Genomic DNA, 11,703 nt, shown 5'->3' with positions numbered 1-11,703 from the left:
AAAATGTCTGGACACAATTAAAACAGTTGCGCTCTAAGAAAGTTTCCTTTGGGTGTCATTTTTTAAAGCAACTCAGAACCTGTATTTTTTCCAAGTGGATGGTTGCCACTTATAACATGCATTTGGGGGAAAGTAATAATTTGTGGCAAACCTGAAAATATCATTGGAAAACTGACTCATAATGCAGGAGTTATGAAATGGATTAGCAGGGATATTAGGCCTTCGAACACCAGGCAGTCATCTTATATAACAGTAATGTGATGGTTCTTCTTTTTGAATAACACTGTTAGTTGCATGCAGCAATAGGTTACAGACCACACACAGTTATCACAGGCCATGAACCCATTCACCGATGTACAGCAAGGTCCGGTCCAGAGACTTTGAAGACCTTGCTAAACATTTACAGTAAAAGTTTTAAATGGATGCAGAAATAAGCTTTTCAAAGTCCACTTTTGCACTGAAACAGATATATGAAAACATCCCAGTTTTTTCCCCCTCTTGTGCCTCGCAGACTCTGTAATTCTAGCCACACGACAAGCTAAACAATCTATAAAACTGGAAGCTTTTAAGACTTTTTTTCAGATTGGAACAACGGTATGTTTATTTGAAATGGAGTGTTCTCTGATTGGAGATCTCTATCCCTGCATATGTTTCAAATGAATATAAATCAAGTTTTATATTTCATTTTATTTTATCTGCCAATCTCATAACTTTGAAAAATGTACATAAACAAACTAATAAAAAATATAAAAAAAGGAGTTTTAACATTTTTCAGGGAAAGCAACTGTTCCTACTATACGTGTAATCATAACTGGGCAAATGCACATGCGGTCATCTGCTTTTCATTGTTGAAATTCTTCACTACAACTGAAATGATTTGTGCTGTTCCGGAAGACACAAACGAACCATCACACTTTTAAATTATGTTTATCTTTTTTTTTTAAATGAGACTCAGACTTCAGGCAGATTCCTAGGAGATTAACACATCCACGATGAGAATAAATGTATTTTTTCCAGAGCAATCATATTGTGCAGTGTAATGTTTTTTCAGGATTTTTTTTTTCTCCATTTCCAAATCAAAAAGGTATTTTACCATATGTTTGGCATTCAAAAATCAAAGATCATCTTGGAAGGCCTTTTTTTTTCCCCCTTCAGCCCTCATTGTGTTCTAATTTACTCAGGCTAGTTTATTATCAGGCTACCCTCTAGCACTACACTGAGATTATTGTAACTCTCCAGGAAACACTTCAATATTTAATGTGTAGGAATGTAGAAACTTTGATCGACGCAAGCAAACACAATCTCTTGTTCAAGTTAATCTAAGTGATATCGTTAGTTGGGCTTTGTCCTCTGGAGTTTCTTCCCATATCTTTTCAACACTTCCACCATCTAGTGGCAGGGCTGTGGCAGTTTTACCCTAAATGATGGACCTATTAGTGTGTATCAGTGGCTTCCAGAACAGGTACCGGACAGCCCATGTTGAGTTAGTTGTGGGTCACCCCTAAATCACACAAAGTGGGCAGACACATTGATTACTGGTGAATTAAATGGGCCACTGTTTCAATTTAAGGATGTTTTGGAGGGCTAAAGGGAATTAAGTTAAAAAGAGTCTATAAATAACAGAATTTACCAAGATGCTGGCTGTCTTAAGTCTTTATACCAGGGTTCTTTATTAATATATTTATTTTAGACATGAGGAGATAAATAACCCAGTAAGGTATTTTTTATCTATTCATATCTAATCTATGGCTTCCAGAGCATGAAAGTAAAACTGCAAGGCACATCATGCTTTGAAAGATATACATTTATTCACACATGTAGAGGATGCAAGTTTAGAGAAACAAATTGAACTCCTTGTGTGAACAGAAGCCCAACAGCTTGTTAACAAGAGTCTTTGCCAGTGAACAGTTTGATATTTCAAGGTAAAGTGTTCTAACAGCAGAGCTCAATGTGGACAAGGTGTTATTTTGAAACTGACAGTTAATTTACAGGAAGGTTTCACCTCAAGAGCAAGATCAAAGTCCGTGTTATTTAATATGCAAGATCTTCATAACATTGTCTTGATTGAAGCAGTATGGTTTTGAGAAAATATGCTTCCATAGCTGACATTTTTTGATAGCATTTGATTTCAAGTGCCTGCAGTCATACTCTGTTTGCAATACCATGGGAAATAAATGTTTATTTGTATATTAGGACATTCAAACACAATACAGATCAAAATGATTTCATACTTAGGGATGCCTGCTTTCAACATCGATGTCTGTCCTCACTCCCTGCCTTTAAAAGCAGCAGGTAACGTTGTATGTCTGTGTATGTTTCTAAATTGAATCAGAGACCTGTCTGTGATTAATTAATCACTTTCCATTAAAACGCATAGAGTAAAGAGTGAGTCAGCAAAAAAAGCCATTACCTAAACCTTGAGGTAGATAGAAAAGACTCACTCAAGAAGTATGAAGCAGCACAATGACTAGTTAACAACTTTTAACAGAAGTATTGTTGCATATCATCCGAATGTTTTTATAAAGTATAAGACATTATTAATACATACGTGACTTGTCATCAGCGATTTAACTTAGAAGCAGTTGAACAAGGATTTAGCAAGGATTAACAATTATTTTTACAGCTTTAAAGGCAGGTAGTGGCCAAGAAAAGACATGTTGAAACTAGGCAGCCCTAAATATAGAGTATAAAGTAAGTGTGGACATTTAAAATATGGGTACCACACGTTTTTAGATATGGCTGTTAATATTTCAGTTACAACCCAAGTCTTGAGCTCTTCAACAAGGGACTGCAAAGTGGCTGGAGCAATGTGGTTACAGCGGTGAGAACGGCCAGGATGACGAGATGGAAAACCGAACAAAATCTAATAAAATAGGGATGGTCTGAACTTATAGATGGGTGGTTCCATCCTGTTGGACTAATGGAAAGGAAAATGATCTCAATCAAGGCCTGTGATAACACTCTCTGGCCCATTGTGTCACTGTATATATTTTTTTATCTCGACAGCAAGGGCTAAAAATATGATAACAATTAGGTTCCATGACACTATAAAGGTCACGAGCAGGAGGAGGCCAATTTGCCCATCACATCTGTCTGGCCTGAGAGTCCCAGCTTAAATTTGCAGTTATTTTTTGTTTTTTTAACAAATAGCATACTGTTTTTACATTTCTGAACTGAAGACCACATACATCTCATATACAGATATGTTGGCTATCCCAAATAGTGATGTACCTGTACCCAAGACCAAACAAACACAAAGACCAGGGGAGTATAGTCATGTCACAGTATTTATGGAGCATGATTCAAGTTTGTAGGTTCAGCTATTGCAAAATATGTATTTATGACTTATTAATAGAATCTTATTATGCATTTTACATGAAAATTGAAAACATTTAAATCTTTGCTTACCTAAAATAAACAAGTGGCTAAATAAATAAATACATACATAAATAAATAAATAAATAAATAAATAAATAAATAAATACACAAAGATTTGCTTGAAAATTACAAAACGTCCATAGGTTTAGTATTACATATGAATTAACATAAACAAGAACATCTTTCCTGAGGTCTCTCTCTGTTGTAGTTTGACAAAACATGAATGATAAGCATGAGCAAAACTATAGGCTTAATCGCAGCTTCATATTGAAATGTTTCAAACGATTTTTATTGTCGCCAGATTGTAACTTTGTGCAGAGAGTGAACATGCATGCAATAAACATACATGCAATAAATGTGGAACTAGAATTTGGTTCTACAATGCCTACATGCAATCAAACTAATTAAGTCACATAGAGGAGATAAATTAAAATGTGTATGCAAGCGCTCTTTAAATGACTCCTGAGCAGACTTTATTTTGTGAGGCTATATATAGTTGTTTCTAACTATGCCATGCATTTGCTCTCTGCTGCTAACCTGTAGACTTTCTGACAGCTCTAGCCCATTATTCATTGGTGCATATTCTCTACTATCCTGGACAGGTTAGGCTTTTCTATTCACAAAGTCTTTCTATTTTAGTTAATAAGCTATATTCTAACCAGTATCTTATGAGCATTGCTGCAATATTCTTCATATGACCTGTCCTATAATGACATTTGTGTAAATGCTGGTTTTCAGTGTTGCTGGTACAGTAGTTGATATATGGCACTTATACAGTCCAAATATGGAATTAGATACCAGACTCCCTGTTTGAACCCCATTGTTCAGTTAATTCAGCTCTGGATTTAAGAAGTACATGCAAGGCGATTTCTAAAAATTAAAACAATGAAAAAGAGAGAAATCTACAGCCACTCCTGTTTACCTATAGCGCTGGACTATATATACTACCGTTATTATGAAAGAAATCTGAACATTACTATGTAAGATTGTTATTCTGGTACAGTGCTTGAAGTACACAATAAATTAGTCAGTCCTATACAGAATTATACACACATAAAACAAAGTAATAATAACAGTTTTTTAAATGATTCTTGCCAGACAGGTGAGGTTTCCCTGTGAACAGAAACAAGCGACATTGTGAAATATTTTCTACCAGTTCCTCAAGCAGCTTTCATGAATTCTAAAACTTTTTTGCTAAAGCATGAAGGGTGTGCTTTTAAAAGTGTCAACAGGGTCAAAGTGCTCAAGTATGTTGCAGCCCAGTTGCTTCTGTGGATGTCAGTAGTAGGAGAGGTAACTGATTATTCGTTGAGGAATGTCCAGCTTGGCCACAACTTCAAGGCCTTTATCTCCCAGAGCTTGTCTCAAGCTGACCCTGCTCAACTGCTGTAAGCTTAGTGGTGTATCTGTAATAACACAAACAAAATTTAAATTTACATTGTTAACAATCAAGTCATACATAAGTTAAAGTGGGCGTTTTTTTTATTGTTAATTGTTAGCTGGATGATAGTCATTTGTTTTTAATTTGGTTTTGGCATGTTTTGGAGGGCCAAGGTTAGGTTAGTTAAGCTAGTTAATGTACATTTTTCACAAGATTATGTTACGGTTATTGTGGATTCGTGCAATAAAAGCTAGAAGTGACGAGTGATAATAATCTGATCACTTGATATTCTGTGACAAAAGTCTTTGTGTTAATAGGTCAATCATTTTTGAATCTGCAAGAAAACTGGAATACCAGAATGTGAAGTTTGCAGTGGCACCCCGAAGAATAATTAATCACCATGCACCAACAGGCCTACACTGGTTCCTGTCTTCTGAGTCCAACATTACCTTTTTACCATAATCGGTTTGTCAGAGTTTAAAAAAAAAAAAAGTACTGAACTCGTTGCAGGCACTTTTGGACAGCCTGCAATCATGATTCTTGAAATTGGAAAATATATAGAAAGATACTACCAAGTTACACTGGCCTGTGAGAAAGCACGATATTATTGCTCTGTCTGCAACACCTGTATGATGACTAAACTACACCGACTGGTGCCATCTAGTGGTGGGTTGGTGATACTAGCAAGATATTATTCCCCAAGGACCAGGGCTGACAACTATCAATACAGATGGTATAAAACAGTGCCCTCCAACTCTGGTCCAGCAGGTTTTTAGGTCACCATTAAGTTAAATTATAAACAACAGAATGCCCTTAACCCCTTAAGGACCAAAGTTTCCAGTTTCCTTGTTTCCAGTCTTTAGAAATTGGTGAATTAAGGAGAACTTAAATTAAGTTAACCGAATTGGGGCTCTCCAGGATCAAGCTTGGAGATGACTGGTATAAAGATACAGAGAAAGCTAAAAGCATAATTAAAAGCATATGTGATTATGTGAGACCTTTCCTATGTTAAATGTACTGATACTCAGAATTGCTGGTCATCAAAATGTTTTTAATATCAAGGTCCGACCTTATACAACAAAGAAAAGATAAGCGCAGGCAAAACAATACAAATTGAGGGTATTTGCATGCTTTTTGTAATGGTGTGGATTGACAGGAGCCAATCTGATTTAAACTCCTACAGGCAGACATTTTATTTTCTTCTAAGAAAAATCCTTAATGTCCAAATGATAGATTTTAGTTTTTAAACATTATGAAAAGAATATTGGCCTATTTAGATCATGTTAAAATATAACACAGAGAAACATTTAAAAAAAATAATACATAAATAAATAAATAACTTACTTTCATAAAACTTCAGGCAGAGTGAAGGAGGGGAGCTGTCTCTGGTGTAGTCCACTGGCTTTTTACCTTGGTTATCCCTGGCATAGACATTCCCTCCAAATTCAATAAGCATTTCAATTAAGTCCACATTCTTCACCTTGGCAGCGTGGTGAAGGGCTGTCTCGTGAAGCTTGGCTGCATTCACCTTTGCACCTTATGAAAAAGAAAATGCACAGACGGCAATTAAACAGCAATCAATATTAATGTTTTAATTTTACCAATAAGCTCAATATATTCAAGATGTGCAGTCTGTGCCTTAATTAAAATGGGTATTACAATTGTAAATAATTTATTGAGTAAGACAATGTTTTTATAAAAAAATGTTTGCTTATTGTATTGTGTCTATTGAATGTTTGATAATGGAGATAGCTGGTTTTAATTTACCCGTTTACACTCACAATAGTTGAGTTATTTGATGGAATGTAATGATTTTTGGGAGAGAGTGAGTTTGATATTTAATTTTAAGACACCTGTCATTGTAATTGAAATGGCTACCTGCTGAAGGCACAGTAGTGTTGAAATGTGTTTTTTGTTTTTCAATAAAATTAAAAATGGTTTCAAATATAAGAAATAGTCCTGTCCAAATACCTTGCAAGTGGAGATGCAGCTACAAAATCTATTTTTATACACAGTTACAATTTTAGTCGAAAGCATTCAAACGCCTTGTCTGAAAATGGAAAGTTCTTCATTAAATAACACATATTTAGCAATGATATCTGTATACATAGAGATACTGCGTAGAAAACGGACTTCTGACACACTCAGCCCTCTAATCTATCACAATAAATATATGCTGTTGTTTGTTTTCCCCCATATCAACAAAGCACACACAGAAAAACAAAGCAAACCAAGGCGTGGCCTCTCAGTTGCAATGAGATGGATTTCTATACACTATGATGTTCTCTGTTAAAAGGGATTGATTTCAAGTGCAGCGTCCAAAAAATTTCAGCATGACAACATTTTTGTAAGCAGAGCGATGTGAAGACGTTCAAACAGTCACCTGCGTTTAGCAACACTTTGACACAGTCGATGTGTTCTCTGGCACAAGCAACGTGCAGCGGAGTTCCAAAGTGGCAGTCGTGGGCCTCAAGCCTGGCCCCTTCAGAGATCATCAGTCGGACACAATCAGAGTTCCCTGCAGGTGAACAGATATAACTTACTTTACTGTTGAGGCAGAAGACCTGGTATATACAGAGACTGAACACAAATGCATAGGTGTGGAAATGAATGTGTTTCGATTTAGAACCACAAAAACCACTTGCAGAATACTACGTCATACGGCAACCCATGACATTACCGATAGACCAACAGATTATATTGTGGCTGGCACATACTTTCATAGAAATACTTATCCTGGATAGTGCTAAACCCCTGCATGACCTGGTTTCAGGGAAGGGGGAAAAAAACAGTGCTCTAAAAGACTAGAGCAGATCATGGCACACTATTTCAATTGAAAGCACCAATTTTAAATAATGTTGAGATCCTAATCTGCAGGAATACAATCCATTCCTGTCATGTAACCTGTAGTGGATTTCCTGGGACACTTTTACACAGATCAGTCTATCCACAGCCCATACAAGCTCCATTTTTGTTGTTGTTGGTTTCTTGTTAATTTGTATTATTATGTGACATTTGGAGAAGCATAACAGCACTCCTTTAAAAAAACATCATTACATGTTTGGAGAAGTAAATATTTTTCATCATTGCCAGTTGTTAAATGATTGAAGATGGACAGTTCAGTGAAGAATTCTGTCAAGTGACAGAGAGCCTAAGTGAAAGAAACCCCAGAAGACACAGAGGTACTCTGTGTGCTGTGTACAATGGGAAAGTGGAAAGTAAACAGAAGACTATGGGAGAAGAGTATATTACCACTCATGCAGGCCTCATGCAGGGGCGAGGCTGTAAACAGAGGAGGGTTGACCTTAGCTCCATGTTCTAAGAGCACTTTCACACACTCTATACTTCCAGCTGCACAGGCGTCACACAGTGGAGTGCTGCCATCAATGTTTCTTGCATCAACCTGAGCAAAAAAGGTATAAAACACATGGTTAAGATCCATTCTGGCTAAACAGAAGACCTACATGTAGTCACCTAAGTGGATTCATAACCTGTTCACACTTGACAAATTGTTTAAGAAGGTCATGAGAGTTTCTTACATGTGCACCTGCTGCCAAAAGCAATTTGGCACACTGAGTTTGACCCTGCAGACAGGCCTCGTGCAGCGGGGTGATGGAGTCCACAGAGACGGCATTCACACAGGCTCCTTTCTCAATGAGCTGCTTCAGCTGCAGGACGTGGCCACTGTGGGCCGCTTCATGCACCGGAGTCCGGTCGGCCCAATAGCCTGTGGGGGCAAAAGAGGAGCATGAACAGGATGAATCAGTGATGAGTTCAGCGCCAACAAAGCCCATTGGAAAGAGTGTACAAAAGGGTGTATAAAAGTCACATCCATTGATTCCTGTTCCTTGTGTGCACATACGAAATTAGAAATGCAATTACATAACTAAGCAACACATGTGTTGTGTGCTATCAAGCCATTCACGTTTTACCACTGCTGTAAGAGTCTTTCTTTGAGGGCGGTCACATGAGTAGATCAACTAGCTACTGATGAAGATGTTCTAATGTGTTCCTCTTCTTGGTCCTTTTACATGTGAATGGCAAAAGATCACACAACCTGCTTCTTTTGTACCAAGGTTAACTGGAAAAAAAGGCCATTGTATTACTTTTGGCTGCAACAAGCTACAAAATTGTGCAGGGGGTTATTTGTAAGGTGAGTATGCATCAAATTACAGAAATACTATGGTTTATTACAATTTCACTCCACGCGTGAGTGTTTCTTTATTGTTAACATAAATCTAAAATAATCATCATAATAATTAAAAAAAAAACACCCAACGTGGACAGACTTGCTGTAAATAACTATAGCTAATTTAGCCTAATTCACTGTAATCAAAATTATCAAAGGGGTTACATACTGTACATTCCGTATCTTATTATGCATAAGGTACTGGGTTCATCAATCATTGATGCATCACAAAAAACGAATATATATCAAATAAATTAGATATGCTTGCTCCTGAATAAAGCATCTGTGGCCGTACTGCAACTTCACTTGTAGTCTTACACACGTCTGTCGTTGTTTTATCGCCGGTACATCTTAAATTGTCCAACAAGGAAGCCTCAGACTCAGAGACTTTTGAAGAAATTGACATGCAAATACTGACAGTGTTTTAGACAGATACAATGTCTTGGTAGGCTCAGTCTATTCCTCCACAAACACTAAAGCTATGTGAACACACTGGACAGCTCATGCTGTGATGTTGAAAATGTATGTACTCACCAATGTCTCCCACTATCATTCCGGCCGAATTGACTTCCATATTTAATTATAATTGTTATATGAAGCTACTCAAATATAAAATGCCCTTGCAACAGTGCAACACAAATACATATATATAAATATACATAAAACACTTTCTTGGTGCAGCGTCATCACGTGTTCGCTCTTGTTTTCTTTCCAGTCAAAGGTTACACGCGACAACGTGGGGGATTCTGGGAGATGTAGTTGTTTTTTTACATAAGTCAAGTATCCGGAAGCAGGAATCTACGACACTGTTCATTGCAAAAAACTAAAAAACAAGAGGTGACATGTTGTGGGTATGCCAATGTATGTCGTCAAAATAGTACACGCGTGTAATAGACCATTCATGAATATTATCTACATAGACAAATTTGTGTTGCGAAACATCAAGTCTACCTCGAGTCTAATGTCTCTACCTGTCATTCCTTCATAAAAGCTTTGTGCATCCGGGTCGATTTTTCCTCCAATCAGGTTTATTTTCGATTTGGAGTCGGCAGTGATGCAGAAGCGGAACGGACAATAATAAAGTTACAACATTTTTGTATAATAGTGACAGTCTGGGAAATGCTACAACTGGTTTACGTTTTAATCTAGACATTTATTTCGTCCCAAGAGGTAAGAGCTGCTTTCACCTGGTTTCGAGGTGTTTTCCTAAGTTAAACTTGGCTATCACAAATACTCACAAGATAATGAAAAAAGGACATTGTGCTCTTTCCACATAAACAAAATAAAAGTAATGATTATACGTATTAATTCATATTATAAAAGCGATGGTATACATATTCAAGAAAAGTATTGATCATTCATATTAACCCTGCAAGTTGAGAACATCAATGTATATACAGTGCCTGTAAAAAGTCTACTCCCACATTTTGCTGTATCAGTACCTGAGTTTCATGCATTTAAATTAGGATTCCCCTACACACACACACACACACACACACACACACACACTATACACCATACACCATACTGTTAAGGGGAAAATAGTTTTAATTGTGAAATGTTATTTGAACCTGAATAAAACCTGAACCCTGAAATATCATGAATTATATATATTGAGAAGCATCCATGTTATGCTATGAGTGTTGGGTTTGCACCAAACATAAAGCTTTGCATTTAGGCCAAAAAGTTCAATTTTAGTTTCATCAGACCAAAAAACTTCCTGAGTGTTTTTGCATACTTCAGATGGGGTTCAAGGTGGTTTGAGGAGTGCTTAGGACATTGTTGTAACATGTACACTTTGACCAGTATTTGCCTTAAAAAGTATGTAGCTCTTGCTTCTGGCTTCTTTCTCAATGATTGGTTGTGTTGTCCGCAGTTTCTGTAACTTTTTTTAATTTAGTGACCAGGTTTCACACCAAGTCAGCACTGGTATACATTGATAAAACTCATGTGGTTCAACGGCATGTGGTTTCTTCTGTAGAATTACTTTCTTCCACAAATGCAGTTAGAGTCAGGAATCAACAAGTTTCTATTAAGAATGCCTCAGAGATCCAGGGCACACATGGGGGGCAGTCCCCTGACCCCTGGTATGTCTCCCTAACTCTGAATTTAGACCAGTGCTACCCAACCCTGGTCCTGGAGGACGCCCTACCCTGCTGATTTGTGTTCCTACTGAGTTCACAATTACTTAATTGAAACCTTAATTTAACCTGTCAAATCAGTGAAAACATGTACCAAAGCTGCCCAATAGGGGCCCTGCTGGCAGGAGGAAGACCCGCCCCTGGCATCTTTGAATGACTACGTCTTCCTTATTATTATTATTATTATTATTATTATTATTATTATTATTATTATTAATAATAATAATAATAATAATAATAATAATAATATTATTTGCTTCTCTTACAAGGTAAGTATGCGGTAGGAGTCTCGATTTTACCTTCTTGTACCATTTTTTTTCCTCACAGATTCTAGTGGTGTAGGAGAGGACAGAGATGGAGACTACTCCACTGGAGCAGCCTCCCTGTGGCTGGTCGGCGACCGCCCTGCTCTATCCTCCGGATTCTCTCGACCTCTGTCGGCAGATTTTAAACCGCTCGATAAGCCCAGAGCAATGCTTGAAACACGGGTCAACCTCGACCACTTCGACAACAAACTGTCAATACCTTGACTCCCTTGTCGATATCGACCTACCCTGTCAATCCCTCGACCTTTCTGTTGATATCGAACCGTGTCCATTCCAATGTCGACCTCA

General features: G+C 37.3%; 1 protein-coding gene across 1 annotated transcript; it reads right to left on the bottom strand.

Moving 5' to 3' along the window:
* Nucleotides 1-2,464: 2,464 nt before the first annotated feature.
* LOC136750227 (ankyrin repeat and SOCS box protein 13) lies at nt 2,465-9,708 on the bottom strand. The gene is made up of 6 exons (XM_066705122.1): nt 9,483-9,708; nt 8,299-8,486; nt 8,012-8,162; nt 7,143-7,277; nt 6,104-6,295; nt 2,465-4,784 (listed from the first exon to the last, which is right to left on the bottom strand). Exons 1-6 carry the CDS (start codon nt 9,520-9,522, stop codon nt 4,657-4,659), a joined length of 834 nt encoding a protein of 277 aa, XP_066561219.1. The 5' UTR covers nt 9,523-9,708; the 3' UTR covers nt 2,465-4,656.
* Between the last annotated feature and the right edge of the window lie 1,995 nt (nt 9,709-11,703).

Source organism: Amia ocellicauda, chromosome 5 (genome assembly GCF_036373705.1).
Source record: "Amia ocellicauda isolate fAmiCal2 chromosome 5, fAmiCal2.hap1, whole genome shotgun sequence".
In the NCBI taxonomy this organism is placed as follows: domain Eukaryota; kingdom Metazoa; phylum Chordata; class Actinopteri; order Amiiformes; family Amiidae; genus Amia; species Amia ocellicauda.
This window is presented reverse-complemented; position numbering and strand designations above follow the sequence as displayed.

Bases quoted from the DNA above. Each gene is read 5' to 3' on its own strand.
- LOC136750227 (XM_066705122.1), bottom strand. From the start codon at position 9,522: ATGGAAGTCAATTCGGCCGGAATGATAGTGGGAGACATTG. The intron at 7,278-8,011 runs GTAATATACTCT...GTTCACCTGCAG, and splicing joins GCATGAGGCCTGCATGAGTG to GGAACTCTGATTGTGTCCGA. The intron at 4,785-6,103 runs GTAAGTTATTTA...GTGTTATTACAG, and splicing joins CTGCCTGAAGTTTTATGAAA to ATACACCACTAAGCTTACAG.